General features: G+C 42.8%; 1 protein-coding gene across 1 annotated transcript in view; it reads right to left on the reverse strand.

The window, feature by feature from the left end:
- The window catches only part of clocka (clock circadian regulator a), a 62,786-nt gene extending 44,558 nt beyond the window's left edge, over positions 1-18,228 (reverse strand). The window contains 4 exon segments of the mRNA XM_078238449.1: positions 507-558; positions 8,036-8,095; positions 16,345-16,412; positions 18,169-18,228. Coding sequence (XP_078094575.1) covers positions 507-558; positions 8,036-8,095; positions 16,345-16,412; positions 18,169-18,228 — 240 coding nt within the window.
- Between the last annotated feature and the right edge of the window lie 8,779 nt (positions 18,229-27,007).

Consider the following 27,007-nt stretch of genomic DNA (forward strand, 5'->3'; position numbering starts at 1 on the left):
AGTTGCAATGTTGTTCTTGCCCTGCTGAGATTGCAATATGTGGCAGATTTCAGTGAGGATGTCCTTAACAAAACAATCTGCACAAAAGCACTTGTTCTGCCTACTTCACCTCTGCTCATTCTCACTGTCATCATGTAGTAAAAGGAGGATGCAAACTACTGTACCCATGTCTCTGAGAAAGTGGTTTGTACAGAACTTGCTGATGTCTATATCCAAATGGTCATCTGGTGCAGCAAGCCCAGAAACTTGTACAACCATCACAATGTCGGTATTGGAGACAAAATGACAGCTGTCGTGCCGAAAAATCAGGAGCCAAGTTATGCACCAATACTTTAATTTCTGTGTCATTCAAATATTCTCTTAAGCAAACAGGTACTTAGGATCATTTTTTTAATTGACGTAATTAAAATGTGTTATTTTGACTAATATATTTTTAAAATGTACAAGAGGCGGCAAAATTTAATAAACCCATTATGCATACAGTTTCAACGTGAAAACATACTTACAGGTAAATGCTCAAGTAAGGGAGTAACATTTTCTGACACGTGTATTATGCAACTAGAATGATCAATTTGAAATATTCCCTGCCTTCAAAAAGTTCAAATTCTGTTAAAAAACTATTTCCTATAAAAAAACCACAACTGTCTTTTCTACTTGTGTACAAAAAGTGATTTTCATTGCATCCCACGCTGCACCCCCAGCCCCCGACTAGCTCATTCATTGTTGCACAAATAGATTGAAACACAAAATGGCAAAGAAATGTGATCTGTTTTAATGTGTATTGCAGAAACAAGAGGAGAAACGAACTGCAACCTTTGTATTCTTTTCCTTACTCTCCGTAATCAGTTTGATTTTTGGAGGAGAGCATTGATGTGTTTCTTAGCGCCTGGTGTCACAAAACCATAGACTTTTACAGCACAGCAAAGGACCCTTTGGTCCATCATGTCTGCGCCGGCCATCAAGCACCTATATATTCTAATCTATTTTCCAGCAGCTGGTCCGCAGCCTTGTATAGTTACTGTATTTCAAGTGCTTATCTAAATGTACCTGTACACTCAGATCCCTCTGCCTATCAATACTCTTAAGGGTTCTGCCATTTACTGTATATTTCCTATCTATATTAGACCTTCCAGGATGCATTACCTCACATTTGTCCAGGTTGGGCTCCATCTGCCATCTCTCCACCCAGGTCTCCAGCCGGTCTGTATCCTGCTGTGTCCTCTGATGGTCCTCATCGCTGTCCGCAGGTCCACCAACCTTTGTGTCGTTTGCAAACTTACTAATCAAACCAGTTACATTTTCCTCCAAATCATTTATATATATTACAAACAGCAAAGGTCGCAGCACTGATGCATTTTGGTAGATTGAATCAGAGCAGGACTTAATCAGTTAATGGTAGGGCCTTGAGGAGAGTTATAGAACAAATAGATCTAGGGGTACAGGTTCATAGCTCCTTGAAAGTGGAGAGTGGTGAGGGAGGCATTCGGCATGCTTGGTTTCATTGGTCGGGGCGTTGAGTGTAGGAGTTGGGGTGTTTTGTTGGGGTTGTGCACAGCATTGGTGGGGCCACACTTGGAATACTGTGTACAGTATTCCAAGTATGGACGGAGGAGGTTGAGGGGAGGCTTAATAGGGGTTTATAAAATGATGAAGGGGATAGATAGAGTGAACATTCAAGGACTATTTCCTCGGGTGGATGGAGCTATTACAAGGGGGCATAACTATAGGGTTCATGGTGGGAGATATAGGAAGGATGTCCAAGGTAGGTTCTTTACTCAGAGAGTGGTTGGGGTGTGGAATGGACTGCCTGCAGTGATAGTGGAGTCAGACATTTTAGGAACATTTAAGCGGTTATTGGATAGGCACATGGAGCACACCAGGATGATAGGGAGTGGGATAGCTTGATCTTGGTTTCAGCTAAAGCTCGGCACAACATCGTGGGCCGAAGGGCCTGTTCTGTGCTGTACTGTTCTATGTCTATGTCTATAAATGTTGCAAGGGTTCCTGCTCTACCACCCTTTCAGGCAATAAGTCCAGGTTCTCAATGCTCCTGGGTGAAAATGTTTTTCCTCCATTCCCCTCTAAATCCCCTGCCTTTTTCCTTATATCTATACCCCTTAAATATTGAGCCCTCTACTAACAGGAAAAGTTTTTTCCCATCTACCCTATCTATGTCCCTCATAATTTTGTACACCTCAAGCAGGTTCCCCCTCAGCCTCCTCTGCTCCAAGGAATGGGCTTGGGCTTGGGGCTCCGAAAGCTTGTGTGGCTTTTGCTACCAAATAAACCTGTTGGACTTTAACCTGGTGTTGCTAAACTTCTTACCAAGGAAAACAACCCCAGCCTAACCTGTCTCTCTTCAACGCTCCAGCCCAGGCAACAGCCTGGTGAACCTCCTCTGCACCCTTTTTAGTGCAATCACATCCTTCTTATAGTGTGGCCACCAGAACTGCACACAGTATTCTCACTGTGGCCTAATAAGCATTTTACACAACTCCAACATAACCAACCTGCTCTTATAATTTCTGCCTCAGCTAATAAGGGAAATCCATCAAAGAAAGTCGTGCAATGTTGGTCTGAGGAATCGGATGATCTCCTTTGGGGCTGCTTGGATTCAGTGGACTGGTCAATATTTAAAAACTCTGCAACCAGCCTGAACGAGTACACCACTACAGTAACTGACTTTATTAGTAAATGTGTAGAAGACTGTGTGCCAAAGAAGCAAATCCGTGTGTTCCCCAACCGGAAACCATGGATGAACAGGGATATCCACTGCTTGCTGAAGTCCAGGTCTGAGGTGTTCAAGTCAGGCGACACTGATCTATACAAGAAAGCCAGATACAATCTAAGGGAGATCCATCAAAGATGCCAAAAGACAATACCAGAGCAAGCTAGAGTCCCAGGCTAGCCACATTGACCCCCGCCGGCTATGGCAAGATCTGCAAGACATAATAGGCTACAAGATGAAGGCATGTAAAATCGCCGGCTCCAACGCACCCCTCCCTGATGAGCTCAATGCATTCTACACCCGTTTTGAGCAAGAGGTCAGCAAGAGCATGTCCTCCACTCTGGAAGCCTTGGCTGAACCTGTATCTGGGGTCACCATTGCAAATGTCAGAGCAGCTTTCTCGAAAGTCAACCCACGGAAAGCGACTGGCCAGGACGGGGTACCCGGACGAGCACTCAGATCCTGCACAGATCAGCTGGCGGTGATATTCACAGACATCTTCAACCTCTCTTTACAACAATCTGAGGTCCCTATCTGCTTCAAGAAGACAACCATCATCCCAGTACCTAAGAAAAACGAATCAGCGTGCCTTAATGACTATCTGCCGGTGGCTCTGACATTCATCATTATGAAATACTTCGAAAGGCTAGTCATGGCACAAATTAATTCCAGCCTCCCGGACTACCTGGATCCACTACAGTTTGCCTACTGCTGCAACAGATCCACAGCAGATGCCATCTCCCTGGCCCTGCACTCAACCCTGGAACACCTAGATAACAAGGACACCTATGTCAGACTCCTCTTTATTGACTACAGCTCAGCCTTCAACACCATTATTCCCATGAAACTCATCTCCAAACTCCTTGGCCTAGGTCTCGGCACCTCTCTCTGTGACTGGATCCTGAACTTCCTAACTCTCAGACCACAATCAATAAGGATAGGCATCAACAAACACCTCCTCCCCAATCATCCTCAACACCGATGCCCCACAAGGCTGTGTTCTCAGCCCCCTACTATATTTCTTATACACCTATGACTGTGTGGCCAAATTCCCCTCCAACTTGATTTTCAAGTTTGCTGACGACACCACCGTAGTGGGTCGGATCTCGAATAATGATGAGACAGAGTACAGGAATGAGATAGAGAACCTGGTGAACTGGTGCGGCAACAATAATCTCTCCCTCAATGTCAACAACATGAAGGAGATTGTCATCGACTTCAGGAAGCATAAAGGAGAACATGCCCGTCTACATCAACAGGCACGAAGTAGAAAGCTTCAAGTTTTTAGGTGTCCAGATCACCAACAACCTGTCCTGGTCCCCCAATGCCGACACTATAGTTAAGAAAGCCCACCAACGCCTCTACTTTCTCAGAAGACTAAGGAAATTTGGCATGTCAGCTACGACTCTCATCAACTTTTACAGATGCATCATAGAAAGCATTCTTTCTGGTGGTCTCACAGCTTGGTATGGTTCCTGCTCTGCCCAAGACTGCAAGGAACTACAAAAGGTTGTGAATGTAGCCCAATCCATCATGCAAACCAGCCTCCCATCCATTGACTCTGTCTACACTTCCTGCTTCCTCGGCAAAGCAGCCAGCATAATTAAGGACCTCATGCACCCTGGACATTCTCTCTTCCACCTTCTTCCGTCAGGAAACAGATACAGAAGTCTGAGGTCACATATCAACTGACTCAAGAACAGCTTTTTCCCTGCTGCTGTCAGACTTTTGAATGGACTTACCTTGCATTAAGTTGATTTTTCTCTGTACCCTAGCTATGATTGTAACACTACATTCTGCACTCTCTCATTTCCTTCTCTATGAATGGTATGCTTTGTTTGTATAGTGCGCAAGAAACAATACTTTTCACTGTATGTTAATATATGTGACAATAATAAACCAAATCAAATCAAATAAGGGCAAGTATCCCATATGCCTTCATAGCCACCTTATCTATCCATCCTGCTGCCTTCAAGGATCTTTGGGCATGCAACACAAGATCCCTCTGGTCCTCTGAACTTCCAAGAAACCTACCATTCATCGTGCATTCCCTTTCTTTGTTAATCCTCCCAAAATGCATCACCTCACACTTTTCATGGTTAAATTCCATTTCACACTTCTGCCCATCTGACCAGCCTGTCTATATCATCCTGTAATCCAAGGATTTTCTCCTCACTATTTACCACACCATCAATTTTAATGCAATTTGCAAACTTACTGATAATACACTCCACATCCACGTCTAGATCATTAATGTACACTACAAACAGCAAGTACTAATCTCTTCCGAACACTACTGGACACAGGCTTCAAGTCACAAAAACAACCTTCAACCATCACCCTCAGCTTCCTGTCACTAAGCCAATTTTGGATCCAATTTTGGATCCAATTTGCTTTGGATCCCATTTGATCAATCACCATGCAGGACCTTGTCAAAACCTGAAGTGGATTACATCAATTGCACTTCCCTCATCTCCACACCTAATCACCTCCTCAAAAAATTCAATCAAATTTGTTAAGCATGATTGCCCCTGCCAAAACCATGCCAACTATCCTTGAGTAATCCTTATCTCTCCAAGTGGAGATTCATTCGATCCCTCAGAATTTTTTCCAATAATTTCCCTACTATTAATGTTAGACTCACTGCCCTGTAATTACCTGTTTTTTTCCCTACTTCCCTTCTTGAATAATGGTACCATATTAACTATCCTCCAGTCCTCTGACACCTCACCCGTGACTAGAGAGAACTGAAAGTTAGGCTGATTTTTGGAGAAGAGCATTGGTGTGTTTCTTAGCCCCTGGTGCATGGGGTCAATTTAAAAATCAGCAGCAAGCTTTCTTGAGTTTAAAGAGGATTATTTATTCATCCCAAAAGTCTAACACACCAGCAACCACTCAGTACTTCCACACAAAAGCTCAAGAAAATAGAGTTAGAAAAAAATAGTGTAGTTTTACAAGTGAAGAGAAGAATAAATCATAGTTCACCTGCCAGTCTTATTAATAGAAAAGCCATTGCAGGATCAGAAGCCCTTTTCACTCTTGAATTGTAGTTTGGGTGAAATCAAATATCTAGACTATTACAGTATTCCCCCCGGGAGATGAATGTTCAGCAGATCACATGGTTAGGCACTTGGAGGTTTTTATTCCAGGAGGACCAATTTCTTTATAGATGTACTTAGTTTAGGAACCAAGCTGGGAGGTTATTTAAGATCTGGCAGGCTCTAAGTTTAAAAAGGCTTCGGTGTTACTGCTTTGGCCTGTAGCTAATATTTTGTAATGGTGTTCTTTGCAGACCAGCCAGGTCTCTTTGGGTCCTGGGATAAGATGATTTTAGTTTTAGAAGCCAGTTTTTGTCACACAATTAACTGCTATTGTTCACCCAGAATGGTTTAAAGCTGAACGCCATCGCTACACAATGGAGATAGATCACAGTCACTCACATTTACCTGGGTTAACAGTTTTCTGCAGTTCTCTTTTGTAAAATTGCAAACATGGAAACGTGGTGTCTGGAAGTCCATTGATTCTAGTTTGGAGTAATCTATGAAAAATGGCAGGGGTGAATTCCACAGAGGGCTGCTGTTCTGGCATGTCCATTCAAAGGGAGAGGCCCCCACCCAGGATGATTTAATTACAAATTTTGCAAAAGGTTGAGGTAGTCGATGTTCAAGTAGCACAAGTCACCTAACCATTGGCAGCCATCTTAGCCACCTTTCAAGTGTCAATTTTTAAAAATAAAATACAGTTCCCGAGGCTTCCATACAAACATAGTCCATGTTTTAAATTTATAAATAGAACATGACCTTCACTAGGTACAAAAATCTGTCTTAAACACATCTATCAAGCCAGCAAATTTACTGTGGATATGATCAGCTACAAGAGAGGTATAAGGAACAAGGCATGCCCTACCTTACTTTTGTAGCTCTCACAAAAGACATCTGACACTGTCAACAGAGCAGGGCTCTACAAGATTTCAGGAAAGATTGGCTGTTTGAAGCTCCCCAGTCTCATCCATTCCTTCCATGATAACATGCACTGTAAAATTTGATGACTCCACTTCTGACAGTTGTGGAGTGAAGAAAAGAGTAAAACAGGATCGTCTCCTAGGCACAATATGTTTGGCATATTCTTCTTCACATCGGCAGGGAAGGAAAAGGTCTAGAATATGGAGTCGGTGCATCTCCACCCTGACCATACTAAATAACACCACCCTGGAAGTGGTTAGCAAATTCTGCTACCTTGGGTCCAAAGCTGCAAAGCTCAGTGGGGAAGGTAGCTACCAGCTTTGGCTGACTCGCAAAATGTTCATGGGCCAACACCAAGCTGATCCTTAGGACCAAGTTGATGGTTTATAAGGATTGCATTCTCAGCACCATGATGTATGGCTGTGAAAATTACACCTATCAAGAACAAATGCTCAACAAGTTCCATTTCTACCTTCTGTGGTGCATTATGGGTATATCTCGGCAGGGAAAAATCACAAGTACAGTGGTCCTCTCAAAGGCAGAGCTACCAAATGTGTTGGCACCAATCAAATAGAGGCAGTTTCAGTGGATTGAGCACATCTACAGTATGGAGGATGGTCATACACCCAAGGTTCAAACATGGCAGGGTAGTCGGAGCCAGACAACCAGTGAGACATCCAAGGCTCCGCTTTAAGCATGCTTGCAAGCTTGACATGAAGGCCTGAAACATCGATTATCACATCGGGGAGTCACTAGCTGGTGAAAGAGGGAAATAATGACACCCCCTGTGGTCTGGCATGAATTACTATGAATTACATGCGGCAAAGCCAAAAACAACAACCTGAAAAATCACTTGGCAACTTCATGTGGGATGCTTGTGGAAGAACCTGCCTTTCAAGGGTTAGCCTTCACAGCTGCAACAAAGTTGCACCAAATGAAGACATAAATAGATTGCTTGCAGTATGTATATCATCACTCGTAGATGGAAAGATGCCAATTGTTCCAAACACTTCCAAGGTAGGGCTGTCATTTAAATGGTGTATGCATCTTGGGGTATTATTATTGGTTTTGAAAATACTAGATATCCAAGTTTGGAATTGGACAAGAAACAGGGAACTGGACAAGGAACAGTATACTCATAAGCTACTAATTTGATAGTTTTTTGTTTTTTACTTTTGTGTCCACAGTTAAAAAGGATTTTCTGTTGAAATGGTAACATCATGTTCTAAACTATTCTTTTTTTCAGCTGCTAAAAGATGACAGTAAAAATCTCTTAGAAATTGCTTATTTACTAATGGATTAATCCCCAGCACTATTTTATTTGAACCTTATCTCAAAGGCTCACCTTTTTGCTTTGTCCTTATCATCTTCATCCATTGGTCCATCAAAAATACCTCCGTCATCCCTGTGAACACAAGAGAAGATGCAAAAATAATTAAGGCCTCTTAAAAACATCCTCTCAACATCCCAAACGTTGACAAGCTGGAATCACTATGAAACTAAAGGTTTAAATACTTTGACCTGAAATGATTTTCTGCCAGTTCTCATGGAAGGTCAAGCTAAAGTTAACTCTTGGTTCACTTGCCACAGATACTGCCTCTTGACCTGCTGAGTATGTATAGAACATAGAACAGTACAGCACAGAACAGGCCCTTCGGCCCACGATGTTGTGCCGAGCTTTATCTGAAACCAAGATCAAGCTATCCCACTCCCTATCATCCTGTTGTGCTCCATGTGCCTATCCAATAACCGCTTAAATGTTCCTAAAGTGTCTGACTCCACTATCACTGCAGGCAGTCCATTCCACACCCCAACCACTCTCTGCGTAAAGAACCTACCTCTGATATCCTTCCTGTATCTCCCACCACGAACCCTATAGTTATGCCCCCTTGTAATAGCTCCATCCACCCGAGGAAATAGTCTATGAACGTTCACTCTATCTATCCCCTTCATCATGTCATAAACCTCTATTAAGTCTCCCCTCAGCCTCCTCCGCTCCAGAGAGAACAGCCCTAGCTCCCTCAACCTTTCCTCATAAGACCTACCCTCCAAACCAGGCAACATCCTGGTAAATCTCCTCTGCACTCTTTCCAGCGCTTCCACATCCTTCCTATAGTGAGGTGACCAGAACTGCACACAATATTCCAAATGTGGTCTCACCAAGGTCCTGTACAGTTGCAGCATAACCCCACGGCTCTTAAACTCAAACCCCCTGTTAATGAACGCCAACACGCTATAGCCTTCTTCACGGCTCTATCCACTTGAGTGGCAACCTTCAGAGATCTATGGATATGAACCCCAAGATCTCTCTGTTCCTCCACAGTCTTCAGAACCCTACCTTTGACCCTGTAATCCACATTTAAATTAGTCCTACCAAAATGAATCACCTCACATTTATCAGGGTTAAACTCCATTTGCCATTTTTCAGCCCAGCTTTGCATCCTATCTATGTCTCTTTGCAGCCTACAACAGCCCTCCACCTCATCCACTACTCCACCAATCTTGGTGTCATCAGCAAATTTACTGATCCACCCTTCAGCCCCCTCCTCTAAGTCATTAATAAAAATCACAAAGAGCAGAGGACCAAGCACTGATCCCTGCGGCACTCCGCTAGCAACCTGCCTCCAATCCGAAAAATTTCCATCCACCACCACCCTCTGTCTTCGATCAGACAGCCAGTTACCTATCCAATCGGCCAACTTTCCCTCTATCCCACACCTCCTCACTTTCATCATAAGCCGACCATGGGGGACCTTATCAAACGCCTGACTAAAATCCATGTATATGACATCAACTGCCCGACCTTCATCAACACACTTAGTTACCTCCTCAAAAAATTCTATCAAATTTGTGAGGCACGATTTGCCCTTCACGAATCCATGCTGACTATCCCGGATTAATCCGCATCTTTCTAAATTGTCGTAAATCCCATCTCGAAGGACCTTTTCCATCAATTTACCAACCACCGAAGTAAGACTAACCGGTCTATAATTACCAGGGTCATTTCTATTCCCTTTCTTAAACAGAGGAACAACATTCGCCATTCTCCAGTCCTCTGGCACCATCCCCGTGGACAGCGAGGACCCAAAGATCAAAGCCAAAGGCTCTGCAATCTCATCCCTTGCCTCCCAAAGAATCCTAGGATACATTTCATCAGGCCCAGGGGACTTATCGACCTTCAGTTTATTCAAAACTGCCAGGACATCCTCCCTCCGAACATCTATTTCCTCCAGCCTATTAGCCTGTAACACCTTCTCTTCCTCAAAAACATGGCCCCTCTCCTTGGTGAACACTGAAGAAAAGTATTCATTCATCACCTTGCCTATCTCTACTGACTCCATACATACTGACTCCATTTCTGGCACTTTATGTTTATATTTCAGATTTCCAGCTTCCAGTGTGTTCCTTTTGATTTGCTTCCAAAGCCAATTATTTTAGTAGCATATATGAAACAGACAACACAAGGATTATCAAAACAAAAACTGCATTTTCTATTGATTTGAGTCTTTACATATCTAAACAATAAAGGGCAACGGTGGATATTTTTCACCAAAATGAACAACTAATGAAACAACTGGAATGTGGGGCTTTTTGTATAACTTTCAATTTTAAAAGAGAGAGGAACAACAGCTGAATCATAGAATCGCTACAGTGCAGAAGGAGACCATTCAGTCCATCGAGCCTGCACTGACTTCTCCGACAACAGTCCCAACCAGGCCAACCCAACCAACCCCATGTACTTACCCCTAATCCCCCTTAACCTACACATCTGGGGGCACTAAGGGGCAATTAAGCATAGCCAATCACCCTAACCCGCACATCTTTGGAGTGTGGGAGAAAACCGGAGCATCCGGAGGAAACCCACGCAGACACGGAGAGAATGTGCAAACTCAACAGACAGTCACCCAAAGCCGAGTTGAATCCGGGTCCCTGGCGCTGTGAGACAGCAGAGATAACCACTGTACCACCCTGCAGCTGAAGAGACAGAACCATTTACAATGCTAGGACAAAGCAGCCCACTTGATTGGCACCCTATCCAGCACCTTAAATATTCACTCCCGCCACTACTAATGCACAGTGACAGCAGTGTGTATTATCTACAAGATGCAAAGCAGCAACTCATCAAGACAAGAGTAACAGAGTAGATGCAATATGTCTAGATTTCTAAAAGGCATTTCTAATCAGATGCTACAGAATAGGTTAATGAACAAGGGCAGCGCATGTGGAATCAAGAGACAATTAGAAGCATGCATACCTAGATGACTAAGAGACAGAAGACAAAGAGCACAGGCAAAGATTGCTATTCAGAATGGCGAAAGACAAAAAGTAGAATCTTACAAGGATCAGCTTAGCTGTGATAGGACTTCCCAAAGCTGTGATCTTTGCCACCTAGAAGGACAAGGGTAGCAGGTGCATTGGAAAACCACTACTTGCAAGCTCCCCTCCAAGTCATACGCCATCCTATCTTGGAACTATATTGCTACTTCTTCACTGTTGCTAACAGCACTATTGGTGCAACTGCACCACATGGGCTGCAGTGGTTAAAGGTGGGCATTCACCACCACCTTCTCATGGGCAATTAGGAATGAGCAAATACTGGCCCAGCCAGAGACACCCACACCCTGTGAAAGAATAAAAAAGACCCTGGAGAAAAGTAAACAAATAAAATTAGGATGCCAAAGAGCAACTATGTAATCAAATTATCAATAAACATAAAATGGTAACTTATTTTATAGGCACAGCTGAAGAAAGAAAAGTTGGGACACTGTCTGCAATACAGCATGCAATGATAAAGAAATGACAGACATACTAAATAATTATTTTGCTTCAGTATTTACCAGGGAAACTGGACTAGGTGTCATGACATGGAATGATGAGATTAGAAATGAGATAACTGCATTTAAAGTAAACATATGAAGTAAACGAATCAAGCTTAGAGGGTAAACCAAGATCTAGATGAATTACATCTGCACATTTTTTAAAAATCTAGAGATAGCAGAGGCATTACCGTACATTTTTATGAATTTATCAGAGAAAGGTATTGTGCCAAATACTGGTAGCTGGCTCTTTTTTAAAGGAGATAGATAGAACATAGAACATTACAGCGCAGAACAGGCCCTTCGGCCCACGATGTTGCACCGACCAGTTAAAAAAAAAAACTGTGACCCTCCAACCTAAACCAATTTCTTTTCGTCCATGAACCTATCTACGGATCTCTTAAACGCCCCCAAACTAGGCGCATTTACTACTGATGCTGGCAGGGCATTCCAATCCCTCACCACCCTCTGGGTAAAGAACCTACCCCTGACATCGGTTCTATAACTACCCCCCCTCAATTTAAAGCCATGCCCCCTCGTGCTGGATTTCTCCATCAGAGGAAAAAGGCTATCACTATCCACCCTATCTAAACCTCTAATCATCTTATATGTTTCAATAAGATCCCCTCTTAGCCGCCGCCTTTCCAGCGAAAACAATCCCAAATCCCTCAGCCTCTCCTCATAGGATCTCCCCTCCATACCAGGCAACATCCTGGTAAACCTCCTCTGCACCCTCTCCAAAGCCTCCACATCCTTCCTGTAATGTGGGGACCAGAACTGCACACAGTACTCCAAGTGCGGCCGCACCAGAGTTGTGTACAGTTGCAACATAACGCTACGACTCCTAAATTCAATCCCCCTACCAATAAACGCCAAGACACCATATGCCTTCTTAACAACCTTATCTACTTGATTCCCAACTTTCAGGGATCTATGCACACATACACCTAGATCCCTCTGCTCCTCCACACTATTCAAAGTCCTCCCGTTAGCCCTATACTCAACACATCTGTTATTCCTACCAAAGTGAATTACCTCACACTTCTCCGCATTAAACTCCATCCGCCACCTCTCGGCCCAACTTTGCAACCTGTCTAAGTCTTCCTGCAAACTACGACACCCTTCCTCACTGTCTACCACACCACCGACTTTGGTGTCATCAGCAAATTTGCTAATCCACCCAACTATACCCTCATCCAGATCATTAATAAATATTACAAACAGCAGTGGCCCCAAAACAGATCCCTGAGGTACACCACTTGTAACCGCACTCCATGATGAATATTTACTATCAACCACCACCCTCTGTTTCCTATCCGCTAGCCAATTCCTGATCCAATTTCCTAGATCACCCCCAATCCCATACATCTGCATTTTCTGCAGAAGCCTACCATGGTGAACCTTATCAAACGCCTTACTAAAATCCATATATACCACGTCCACTGCCTTGCCCCCATCCACCTCCTTGGTCACTTTCTCAAAAAACTCAATAAGGTTAGTAAGGCACGACCTACCTGCCACAAAACCATGCTGACTATCACCTATCAATTCATTACTCTCCAAATAACTATAAATCCTATCCCTTATAATTTTTTCCAACATCTTGCCGACAACAGAAGTGAGACTCACCGGTCTATAATTCCCGGGGAAGTCTCTGTTCCCCTTCTTAAACAATGGGACAACATTCGCTAACCTCCAATCTTCTGGTACTATACCAGAGGCCAACGACGACCTGAAGATCAGAGCCAGAGGCTCTGCAATCACTTCTCTTGCCTCCCAGAGAATCCTTGGATAAATCCCATCCGGACCAGGGGATTTATCTATTTTCAGACCCTCCAGAATATCCTGCACATCCTCCTTATCAACTGTAATACTGTCTATTCTACTCCCTTGCAACCCAGTGTCCTCCTCAGCTATATTCATGTCCCCTTGCGTGAACACCGAAGAGAAATATTGGTTCAATGCTTCACCAATCTCCTCCGGTTCCACACATAACTTCCCTCTGCCATCTATAACTGGCCCTAAACTTGCCCTAACCAACCTTCTGTTCTTGACATACCTATAGAACGCCTTAGGATTCTCTTTAACCCTATCCGCCAAAGTCTTCTCATGTCCCCTTTTAGCCCTTCTAAGCTCGCTCTTCAACTCCCTCTTAGCCAATCTAAAGCTTTCTAGTGCACTACCCGAGTGCTCACGTCTCATCCGAACATAAGCCTCCTTTTTCTTTTTAACCAACAAAGAAACTTTTTTGGTGCACCACGGTTCCCTAGCCCTACCAATTCCTCCTTGCCTGACAGGGACATACCTATCACAGACTCGCAGTAGCTGCTCCTTGAAAAAACTCCACATGTCGGACGTTCCCAGTCCCTGTAATCTCCTAGTCCAACCTATGTTTCCTAATTCTCTCCTAATAGCCTCATAATTACCCTTCCCCCAGCTAAAACCACTGGCCCGAGGTTCATGCCTATCCCTTTCCATCACTAAGGTGAACGTAACCGAATTGTGGTCACTATCACCAAAATGCACACCAACTTCCAAGTCTAGCACCTGGTCTGGCTCATTTCCCAGCACCAGATCCAATATAGCCTCACCTCTAGTTGGCCTGTCTACATACTGAGTCAAAAAACCTTCCTGCACGCTTTGAACAAAAACTGACCCCTCTAACGAGCTAGAGCTATAACAATTCCAGTCAATATTAGTCAAGTTAAAATCCCCCATAACAATTGCCCTATTACTTTCACTCCTAAGCAGGATTGACTCCGCAATCCTTTCCTCAACCTCTCTAGAACTTTTAGGAGGTCTATAAAAGACTCCCAACAGGGTGACCTCTCCTCTCCTATTTCTAATCTCCGCCCATACTACCTCAACAGATAAGTCCTCATCAAACCTCCTCTCTGACACTGTGATACAATCTCTGACCAATAATGCTACCCCTCCCCCTCTTCTACCTCCTTCCCTACTTCGACTAAAACATTTGAACCCCGGGACCTGCAGCATCCATTCCTGCCCCTGCTCTATCCATGTCTCTGAAATAGCCACAACATCGAAGTCCCAGGTACTGATCCACGCTGCAAGTTCACCCACTTTATTGCGAATACTCCTGGCATTGAAGTATACACATTTCAAACCCTGCTCCACCCCACCTCTGCAATGCCGTGCATTGCAGTCCCCATCCATGCATCCCTCACTTTCAGCCCCACTACTCAGGATCCCTCCCCCCCCCCGAATCAGTTTAAACCTCCCTGCATGGCCTTAGCAAATTTACCCCCCAGGATATTGGTCCCCTTCTGATTAAGGTGTAGACCATCCTTCTCATAGAGGTCACACCTTCCCCAGTACGAGCCCCAATTGCTTAAGTACCTGAACCCCTCCCTCCTGCACCATCCCCTCAGCCATGAATTCAAACCTTCCCTCTCCCTATTCCTCTCTAAACTATCCCGTGGTACAGGCAAGAGTCCAGAGATAACCACTCTGTCAGTCTTGGCCTTTAGTTTCCACCCCAACTCCATAAATCCCTGCCTAATATCCCCTTCCCCTATCCTCCCTATGTCGTGTGTCCCCACATGTACAATAACTTGTGGTTTATCTCCCTCCCCCCTAAGAGTCCTGAATACCCTGTCAGACACATCCCGGACCCCAGCCCCTGGTAGGCAACACACCAACCCTGAGTCCCTACCTTTAGTTCCGACCCTCCTATCTGTCCCCTTAATTGTGGAGTCCCCAATCACAAGGCCCAGTCTTTTACAGCCCCTAACCACCTGAGCTTTCTCACTCGGCTCACCCCCAGAGATCTGCTCTCTATGCTCAGTTGATTCCTCCTCAACTGTAGCCTCCAGCACCGAAAACCTATTATGGAGGGGAACCGCCCCAGGGGATTGTCTTCCCGATTGCTTCTTACCCCTCCTCCTGGCATTGACCCAAGCCTCATTTCTAGGAGTTACTATTTCCAGGCAATTGTAGAGCAGTCAGAATAACATTGGCGGTGGGAACATTAATGGAAACCCTACTGAGAGAATAACCAAACAACATCAAGAAATCAAAAATATTATATAGAGTCAGTATAGATTTCAAATGGGAAAATCTTCCTTCACCAATCTCAATTAATTATTTGAAGGTAATAGAGAGTAGGCAAGAGTAACACAGTAAATGCAATATGTTTAGATTTCTAAAAGGTATTTCTAATCAGGTGCCGCATAACAGACTACTGAATAAGCACAGAGCATGCAAAATCAGGAGACAATTAAAAGCATATGTACCTAGCTGACTAAGAGACAGAAAGCAAAGAGCACAAGCAAAGACTTGCAGAGTGGCAGAAGATAGAAAGTAGAGTCCCACAAATATCAATGTTTTAACCACCGTAGTTCACAATTTATATTAATGATTTAACTTTGGAATCAAAAATGTAGTATCTGAATGTGTGGACAACATTAAATTGAGAGAGATAGTTAACACTAAGAACGACCAAAATGAATTACAAAAATAAATTAATATAGATGCAGTACGGGCATATATCTTGTCAATCAATTTCAACATAGGTATTACATTTTAAGAAGAAAAATAATGAGGTCACATATTACTTGGAAAACATGAATCTAAATGAGGTGGAAGAGCAAAGGGATCTTGGAGTACAAATACATAAATCACTAAAAGTTGCAATGTGGGCAAATAAAACCATAACAAAAACAAACCAAGGGTTTATTTCTAGAAAGTTAGCATTGAAAAGTAGAGAAGTTATGTGAAACTAATCAAACCTTATTGGGACTACTTGGCATAATGTATGCAGTTGAAGGATAAAGAGGCACTAGAGATGGTATTATCCTTGTAAATCTTTCTGTACCATAAGTGTGAGGTATAGTCATCAGGAAAGGATGAACAGGCTGGGTCTCTTTTCTCTTGGTGGATGACCTAACAGAAATTTTTAGAATTATGAAAGGCTTCAATAGAGTAGACAAAGTGTTTGCAAAAAATAAAATAGAAAAATTCAGAAGAAACATCTTGATCCAGAGATTAATGAGAATATGGAACTCGCTATCAGAAGTAGTTGAGGCAAATAGATTTGTTTAAAGGGGAAGTTAGTTGAGCATATGAAAGAGAATGGAATGGATGTTTATGCTGATAAAGTAGAGTTGAATAAGGATGTGAAGAGGCTCGATTGAAGCAAAATGCTAATGTGAACTAATTGAGTCAAATGGCCTGTTTTTTCTTTTTTTGATTTATTATTCTTACATGTACTAGTATACAATGAAAAGTATTGTTTCTTGCGTGCTATACAAAGCATACCGTACATAGGGAAGTAAAGGGGACAGTGCAGAATGTAGTGTTACTTTAATAACTAAGGTGTAGAGAAAGGTCAATTTAAATGTGAGGTAGGTCCATTCAAAAATATGAAGGCAGCAGGGAACAAGCTGTTTTTGAGTCTGTTGGTATGTGACCTCAGACTTTTGTATCTTTTTCCTGGCATAGAAGATGGAAGGTAGTATGTCTGGGGTGTGTGAGGTTCTTGATTATGCTGGCTGCTTTTCCGAGGCAGCAGGAAGTGTAGACAATGTCAATGGATGGGAGGTTGGCTTGAGTGACTGGCTTCATTCATGACCCTTTGTAGTTTCTTGCGGTCTTGGACAGAGCAGGAACCATGTGCAGTATATTCTCTCCAATTTTATGTGAAATCCCGAGTCTCCAAGTACACCGAGTAATTTTACGCAATGATAAAAATAATTTGAACTTTTTAAAATCAAAACATAAAGTTCATACTTGTCAGTACAGCTCGAGTTCATTTTGCTCCCTGTTTATGGCTGATGAGGCAGGCAGACATACTTCATCCTCGGGTAGAAATTTCAACAATTGCCTAAAATGGGGGAAATTGAAAAAAAGTATCTGCAATTTGAACAAGTATTTGGAAATTACCACTGAGAAATACACCATCCTAGTACACTTAATTATTGATATATGAATTTAAAAATTGGGAGTATCACTTTTAAGTTAGTTTATCACCAAAAGTAACCATTTTATTGTTAAAATGTTAATGTCACACTTCCTAGAAAATTAGTTGGTTAACAGTAACTGGTCCAATGACTTCACATCGGTTAGTAAGGTTCTAGGACACTGCTGAGAAAAGGAAAATCAGGCAAAGTTTTGCGGATTTCAGATTTTTCAGTAATGGTTAATTGGATCTTTTCCAGCCCTAGCCTAAGCTTCAACACAGAGTGCGACAGTTGTCTCTCACTAATTTTTTATTCTACCTCTTATGCCATCGTCTGCCAAAATGGCTCTTTTCCAGTGAATAAGGTTCACATGCTATATCTGGGAACAGCTGAAAACATTAGCCACGTTTCTTCCTTCTGGGTTTCTACTACTATTGCAGCAATACCTGAGCCAGGCTCAACTTGATGTAGCACTGAATCACTTCAGCTGAATAGCCCAATGAGAGGCAACATGATGGGGGTTAGGAGTATATTTAAGCCACGACTCCTGTTCTTTTCGCCTCTCAAGAATTCTGTGTTCTTTTTTATTGCTAAAATGCTTAGTGCCCCTTGAACTCATAATTGTTCTGGAAATTACCACTGAGAAACACACCATCCTGGTACACTTAATTATTGATATATGAATTTAAAAATTGGGAGTATCACTTTTAAGTTAATTCATCACCAAATTCCCCAATTACCCCAAATTCTTGTCCCAGTGTCTCATCAACCTCATTCCGCATCAGAGTTTCCAGAACCATGGGGCATTGGCTTTGATCTTAAGTGCCTCCCTATCCTGGGATACCCCAAACAATTGCCAGATCACAAGGCTCCATCCATTGCCTCCCAACCCTGCGCTGCTCCTGGTATCTAATTACCGAAACATTCATAACGTCCCTGTTGTTACAAAATTGCCAAGTCCTCGGCAGCATTTTCCCAAAAACTGGCCAAGTATCACGTTTTGACTGAAAACCGGCATGTTCCTCCCTCGCAATGCAAGGACTGCAGTGGTTGAAGGTGGGCATTCACCACCACCTTCTCATGGGCAATTAGGAATGAGCAAATACTGGCCCAGCCAGAGACACCCACATCCTGTGAAAGAATAAAAAAGACCCTGCCTGTTTACTACATATGTTTACGTGAAATGTAGGTATATCATTTTTAATTTCATTGGTCCATGTTATGATACCCTATCCTGTTTCCCTGGTAAATACTGAAGCAAAATAATTATTTAGTATGTCTGTCATTTCTTTATCATTATATGCTGTATTGTAGACAGTGTCCTCGTTTGGGGGGGGGGGGGGGGGGGTGGGGGGGATATGGGAAATCTATTTCTGCATATTTAAATATGTTTAAGTTGATTTGATAGAAATCAGGTTCACACCTTCACTAGGCATGAACCTCATAACATCGCCAGCAGAGGGCAGAGAAGATCTCCCTGCCGCAAATTCTGTTATGGCCTCCACGCGAGAGTAAGTGGCCATAACGGGATTTGCACACCCATTGAGCAGGCCCGGAAAACCCCACCCATCACAAGCTATACCACACGTAATTCTCCAGTCACAAAAAGGAAAATTTTAGAAAATTAACCTTGATGTAAATTCTCTGTCACAAATCAAAAAAGGATGGAAGTTTTACCAAGAAATAATAATTTCGCAAACAAGCAGAGGGGATTAGTTTAGGTAGGCAATGTAAATAAAAACATTAAAATATATTTAACACCTTTACGCTGTAGCGTAGCTTCCAGTTGCCCATATGTCCCCCCTGCCTGTTCGGAAGACCAGGGTGAGCCTTTGTTTCAGTTATATATAAACAAATCCCTTTTTTCATTAATGGCCATCGTGCAGAATTTGCATATTCTCCCCATGTCTGGGTGGGTTTCCTCTGGGTGCTCTGGCTTCCTCCCACAGTCCAAAGATGCACAGATTAGGTGATTGGTCATGCAAAATTGCTTCTTAGTGTCCAGGGATGTGCAGGTAAGGTGAACTAGTCATGATCAATATGCGAGGTTACAGGATTGGGCGGGGGAGGAGGCCTAGGTAGAGAGCTCTTTCGGAGATTTGGCGCAGACTCGGTGGACTGAATGGCCTCCTTCTGCACTGTAGGGATTCTATAATTTATTGCCCATCCCAAATTGCCCCTGAAACTGAGTAGCTTGCTCAGTGGCAAACCATCTCAGAGGCAATCGTACTGCTGTGGATCTGGAGTCACATGTAGGCCCGACCAAGTAAGGATGGCCAATTTCCTTCCCTGAAGGACATTTAGTGAACCAGATGGTTTTTTTTACAACAATGGCTTCACAGTCATTAATAGATTTTCAAATCCAGATTTTTACTGAATTCAAATTTCACCATCTGCCATAGTAGGATTCAAACCTGGGCCCCCAAAGCAATGTCCTAAGTCTCTGGGTTACCAGTCCAATGACAATACCACTACACCATTGCCTCCTAAATACAGATGTTCACAACTTGCTTGACAATAAGGTTTTCAGTTTTATTCATTTGCATCCAAATTCAGCTTGAATGCACAAATGCATCCTGTCTTTATTCCTTTCTTTACTAAACTGTCTATGTCAATTATCCCCTATATCATTGCATTACGGGATTCCCCACCAACAACTAACATTTCCAAGGATACCACACAAACTATCAGGATAATAACAAACTAAAATTTGATTCAAAGGCATCTTGGATAAGGTCTCCTTTAACAGAAATATATTATCTTGGCACTGAATTCTCTCCCTGCACCAAATGACTTTAGTAAGAAGTCTCACAACACCAGGTTTTAACCTGCACCAAATGACTTTAGTAAGAAGTCTCACAACACCAGGTCTTTAACCTGGTGTTGTGAGACTTCTTACTGTGTTCACCCCAGTCCAACGCCGGCACCTCCACCAAATGACTTTAACCTGGAAGACATTTTTGTTGTAGAAAGATTAATTTTCCAAGTATCAGTGGAACTCAAAGCCTTCTTTATAACAGGTGGCAATATTAACATACAATTGTATAAATTTATGGAGGGTGCAAGAATAGAAGCACCTAGGGGGTACATGTGCCCAAATCTTTGAAGGTAACAGGACAAGCTGAAAAGGCTAAAAGTGGAGGTGGACAGGCTGTCTGCACATGGATAGGGAAGCAAAAAGATGAGATGGGAAAAAAGAAAAACAACAAGATATTTCATTCATGACCCTCAGATCAATAAAATGGCTCAATTTACCTAATTGGCACGTTTTCCCAAGCCTCTGATCGTACAATTCTAATGAAAGGTCATCAATTCTAATGAAAGGTCACCAAACTGAAACGTTAGCTCCAAATCTCTCTCCACAGATGCTGCTGAATATTTCAGGAATTTTCCGTTATTATTTATAATTGGACAATTCTGAAAAATATATTAAGATCCCCAATAGAGGCCCATAACCTTTAAAAGATTGTGAATTTCAAGTAACTGATTTGATTGATCATAAAAAAGATTTAAAGTTTTATAAACAAACTAAAAAGCAACATTATTCAGAAGGCAACTTATACTCTAAGTTACAGAAAGGTTTTTCACATTTAACTTTTAAAATGACTGAAAGTCCCTGCTGTGGTTAAACTTTATGTTACCTCTTAAGCGAACTACAACTAACCCAAAAGATATTCTTGGAGCCAGACAGTTTGCTTCCATTTTTGGGATGAAGTTCCGTCACTAAGTCTATGGTTGATGGTTTGTTATTGTTACCGATCATAAACCCTTACTGGGCCTCTTCAAAGAGGACAAAGCAATTCCCCGCATCACCTCCACTCAGACACAGCGCTGAGCCTCATTACTGATGGCCTACAAATATATTCTGGAACACCATCCTGGGACCCTGATAGCTAATGCAGACACACTAAGTTGCCTTCTGTTGCCCACAAGCCTGGCTCCTTTACCAGCAGAAGTTGCAGTGACCCTGAACTTTTTGGAGACCATGCCAGTGTCAGCAAGGCAGATTAAAGCAGGATCCAACCTTATCCAAAATTAGGCACATGATTTTACACAGTGGATTCCAAGGACGTCACTCTGGAGAAACCGCATTAAGAAATTTGAACTTAAGTGTTGAGGACAGGATCATTCTTTGGGGGCCGAGTAATTGTTCTGCTCCCAGGACGATGTCCAACATTAACAGAACTACATAATGGCCAACGGGGGAATCAAAAATGAAGGTGCTGGCCAGGAGTTACATCCGATGGGCCGGTCTTGATTCTGACATCACAGGCTTGGTAAAGCAATGTGATCTGTGCCAGGAAAATCAAAAACTCCCATCCTCAGTCTCTCCACACCCATGCGAGTGGCCTGGCAGATGATGGGCGTGTGTACATGTGGATTTTGCAGGCCCTTTATGGGTTCTATGTTTTTAATCATGGTGGACGCACACTCCAAGTGGTTGGAGGTGTACCACATGGGCTCCACAACTACTCAGGCCACAATCAAAGAATTGCCGCAAAGCTTCAGCATACACAGAATACCCGAAGTTCTTGTTTCCAATAACAGCACAGCTTCACTACTGGTGATTTTGTGCTCTCCAATGGTATCCAACGTTTCCAGGCTGCACCTTATCACCCGTCATTAAATGGACTGTTAGAACGAGCGGTCTAAACCTTCAGAAATGCTATGAGCAAACAATTGGCAGCATCCATAGGGACTAAATTGGCAGGACTTTTCTTCGATTACAAGACCACACTGCACACAACAGGTGGTGCTTCTAATATGTGCTCCTTTTTCCTCAACCGTGGATTCCCATCTACAGTTGTCGACAGAGCCCTCAACAGCGTGCAGTCCATCTCCCATGCCATGACCCTCACCCCCTTCCCTCCCTCCCAGAACAAGGATAGAGTCCCCTTGTTCTCACATTTCATCCCACCAGCCTCCGTATGTAAAGCATAATCCTCCACCGTTTTCACCAACTCCAACGTGATGCCACCATCAAACACATCTTCCCTTCACTATCTCTGTCAGCATTCTGCAGAGACCGTTCCCTCCGGGATAGCTTAGTCCACTCCTCCACTATACCCAACACCTCTCCCGTCACTCATGTCACCTTCCCATGCAATCGCAGAAGGTGTAACACCTGTCCCTTTACCTCTTCCATGCTCACCATCCAAGGTCCAAAACATTCATTCCAGGTTAAGCAGCGTTTCACTTGCAACTCTTTCAATTTGGTGTATTCACTGCTCCCAATGTGGTCTCCTCTATATCGGAGAGACCAAGCGTTGACTGGGTGATCACTTTGCTGAGCACCTTTGGTCTGTGCGCAATCAGGACCCTGACCTTCCGGTTGCTTGCCATTTTAACACACGATCCTGCTCCCATGCTCACATGTCTGTCCTTGGCTTGCTGCAATGTTCCAGTGAAGCTCAACGCAAACTGGAGGAACAGCATCTCATCTTCTAGCTAGGCACTTCACAGCCTTCCGGTCCCAACATCGAATTCAACAACTTCAGATGATTCGCTCTACCCCACCTTGACCCCTTTGTTTTCATTCTATTTTATTTAATTTTTTACTATTCTCTACCTTTTATTTCTTTATTGTCTTTCTTCATTTTTCTCTCCCCCCCCCCGCCCACTCCATCCCCCTTCCCTTAACTCCCCCTTTTCTAAATTTTACCTCTGTCCCATCCATTGACCCCCTCCCCAACACCAACATCTTCATTTTAGCTTCTCTGCTACTGTTTGGCCATTCACACCCTTTATTCTCTCTGTGGACAGCCATCAGCAGTCTTTCCCCCTGGTTTCTGTGGCTATGACTCATCTTTCATTCCCTCACCCTGCAGGATAAATATCTCCCACTTTCTATGTCTTTTAGCTTTGACAAAGGGTCATCTGGACTCCAAACATCAGCTCTTTTCTCTTCTTACAGATACTGTCAAATCCGCTAAGATTTTCCAGCATTTTCTCTTTTGGTTTTTTACATCACAACAGGTGTTGCTCTTGCAGAACTGTTGATGGGACGATGACTCAATACCAGATTCAGCGTATTATTCCCAAACTTGGCTGGGAGAGTGGAGTTCCAACAAGAAAACCAAAAATGAAACTTTGATTCTGCGAGGACAACTTTTGCAATGGGTGATCTGGTTCATATAAGGAACTTCAGGGATGGTCCCAGAATCAATATGGAGAAAACAGAACCAGGATCTTACAAGGTCAAAGGTCAAGATAAAACCTAAAGAAGCGCTTAGAACACCTCAGGGCCAGGGAGTTCTTGCCCTAGCTGTGCCATCACCGACCATAGCCACTGCCAGTGCCAGCCATCAGCTTGAAGCTGACTCCATGTCGACCCCTCCTGATAACCCCTCTGAGATGGAGGCTGAAGATATCCTGAGGAGGAACCGGCTTCGGTGACCCTGAGATTCTCCCTCTGAACAAGAAGGTCCCCTGTTCGGTTTAACTGCCTGGCCCAGCCCCGCCTTTAACAGTCCTCTGCTCAAGAGGCAAGTGATGGAAAGGATCTCCTCGCAGTGGGGGTGCTAGGAGAGAGACAGACCTAATTAGGGTGGGATGTTATGATGACCGTGAAGGCCATGGTCTTCATGGAGTATAAACTATCTTTTTGAATGAGTGGAGACTCACCCAAGGGGAGGCAGCCAGCAGGTGTTTTTAAGCCTGTAACTTTACCCAGACCAGAGTTGTAGGTCATGAGGTGAAGACTACCAAACTGTAAGCTGCAAAAGCGGCTTATTACTTTGGTGCACAATAAAGGGTGTTAGTGACAGTAAACTGACATTTGGCTGAACTACTACACTTATAAACTTCATATTTGTAACAATCTCACCTAAAAAGCAAAAATTAAAGCAAGATTGAGAAGTGGGTGAAGTCCACAAAGACACCGATCAAAACAGATACAAATGGTTAGGGAATAAGCCATTACAATTTAATACTTCCACATTCAAATAGTATACAAGAATTGTATTTATCATAATACTTTTAAAGTAGAAAAAAATATGTATGGCACTTCACAGATGCATAAATCACCACCAAACAATTACTTATAGAGCTGTTTTTTTAAGGAAAAATGAAAAGTAGAGACTCAGAGTCTCCCCACAAGTGGAAACAGGGTTCTCCATATCTAGGCTGTCAAACCCTTTCATAATCTTAATAAACCTCCATCAGTTCACCACTCAATCATCTCTTTTCTAGAGGAAAGAGGCCCAGCCTGTTCAATTTTTTCTCAGTCTGGTTTCATTCTCATTGTTCTTTTTTTGCCCTATGTTTTTCAGAATAGGTGACCAGAACTGCTCACAGTGCTTCAAGTATAGTCTAACCAAGGTTCTGTACAAGTCCAACACAAATTCTCTGATTTCCAGTTCTATCACTATAGAAATGACCCAGTGTTTTCTTTCCAAATGGTCTAATTATCCTATGTCAAGATTTAATGATCTGTATAGCTGTACCTACAGATTCCTCTGCTCCGCTATCCCACTTAGACTCTTATTTTCCAAGGATTATCCTTATTCATCCTACCAAAACATAACACCCCACATTTATCTGGTTCCAGTTCAAACAGTCAATGTATAAACGTTTACACATTCACTATTACACTTCAATGATCAAAGTGATAAAATTCACCATGGTGGCTTGTTGGACTTTTTTGTGGTACAAATTTCCTTCAATCTGTTCAAGAGTAACGTCTGCTATACACAAGGCAAGCATATTCAGGGAAACAAAACATAGAGAAATTCTAAACAGACTTCAAATTCCAAAGCAGTGTTTCTGGAAGACAAAACCCAAAGACTGCAGCTAAAAACTGCCTCAGCCAACAGCAGAGGACTCATCAGTGAACTCTTTACACTGTGCTCTTTATTGTTGAATCTTCATTTGGCAAAAAGTTAACTTCCTCCATTTTGTTACTTGAATGTGTGTGGTGTGGTGTGTGCGTATGGGTGTTGTGACGGTCGGGACTTGTGTTTATCTTTTTTAATGTTTTAATATCGAATGCGGAGTAGGTTTTTAGCACATAAAAACTAACCCTTTATACGTTTAAGCTCAAAAAGCCAGAGCATTAACCTGGATCTCTGGATTGCTAATGTAGTGATTTCACAATTACACAACCCAACTCCCCATGTAAACCATTTTTTTTAGTTTGATCATATCTAAACCACAAGCAAAGAAACCAGGCACTGACAAGGCACAATTAAGCAAAATGACAAACAATAATTTGTTCTGAAGAAGGGTCATATAGACTCAAAACGTTAATTATCCTTCTCTCCACAGCTGCTGCCAGACCTGCTGAATTTATCCAATATTTTCTGTTTTTATTTCAGATTTCCAGCATCTGCAGTATTTTGCTTTTAAACCATAATTATATTGGTTCACACACTATTTTTATGGACTTAAATAATATTCCCTTCACTCAATCCTACTGCCAAATATATATGCTAAGCTACAAAGCTCCCCACCCACATCTACAGTTTAATAGGTCTTAATCTCTTAGACTCATAGAATCTCTAGTGCAGGAGGAGGCCATTCAGCCCATCGAGCTTACACTGACAACTATCTCACCCAGGCCCTATCCCCATAACCTCACATATCTACCCTGCTAATCCCCCTGACACTAAGGAGCAATTTAGCACAGCCAAACCCACCTAACCCACACATCTTTGGACTGTGGGAAGAAACCGGAGCACCCAGAGGAAACCCATGCAGACATGGAGAGAATGTGCAAACTCCACACAGAAAGTCACCCAAGGTCAGAATTGAATCCGGGTCCCTGACGCTATAAAGCAACAGTGCTAACCACTCCTAGCTGTTCCAAACTGGAATTAATTCTTCTCTCTCTTGCGATTAGAGAATTGCAGCTCAATTGCTTGGTGTACAAATGTTACAGCAGCCCACAGCAATTAGGGTTGGATAATAAATGCTAGTCCAGTCAGTGATGCCCACAGCTCATGAACGAATAAAAAAAATGCACAACTTCAAGGGAGAAATGATGAATGCAAGTTGCTGGAAGTCCAATGCAATAGTTTTGAAGATGGTCAGAGTTAAATAAATGAGAGTAAAAGCATGTGAGGACTGAAGAAAATTTTTTAGAATGGATACAAGTGAAAAAAAGATTTGCATCTAGTCATCCAACATGCTCAATATTATCATGGGCTTCAGCAAAAGGAAGTAGACAGCTCACACGTTCAATCTAGAAGCTGTGATGTCTAAAATATAATGTTTGTTAGACACATGGCAGTTTACATGATGCTGATGATCAAGAAGCTGGGTATTTTAAAAAAAATTAATGGAGCTCAATATCCCTTCCTCAAAGACCAAAATTACGCCCAAAATACAAAGAAAATGACAGAAGACTGAAAAATGTAGATAACGATGGCAGGATACGGAAGTGCCAGATAAGTTTATAGATGTTAGGTTACTGCCCTGATGAGAAGGTACAAGAGATGCAGAGACACAAAGTTCTTAGTTGAAATATTTCTGGCAAGCTCCTCCTCATCTTTCAGGCACCATTCCCTAAGAGGGCATTGACGAGCATGGACTTCCATTGGATTGGCTCGTGACTATGCTTGGCAAAGTACTGCAGTGGTT

Source organism: Mustelus asterias, chromosome 1 (genome assembly GCF_964213995.1).
Source record: "Mustelus asterias chromosome 1, sMusAst1.hap1.1, whole genome shotgun sequence".
In the NCBI taxonomy this organism is placed as follows: domain Eukaryota; kingdom Metazoa; phylum Chordata; class Chondrichthyes; order Carcharhiniformes; family Triakidae; genus Mustelus; species Mustelus asterias.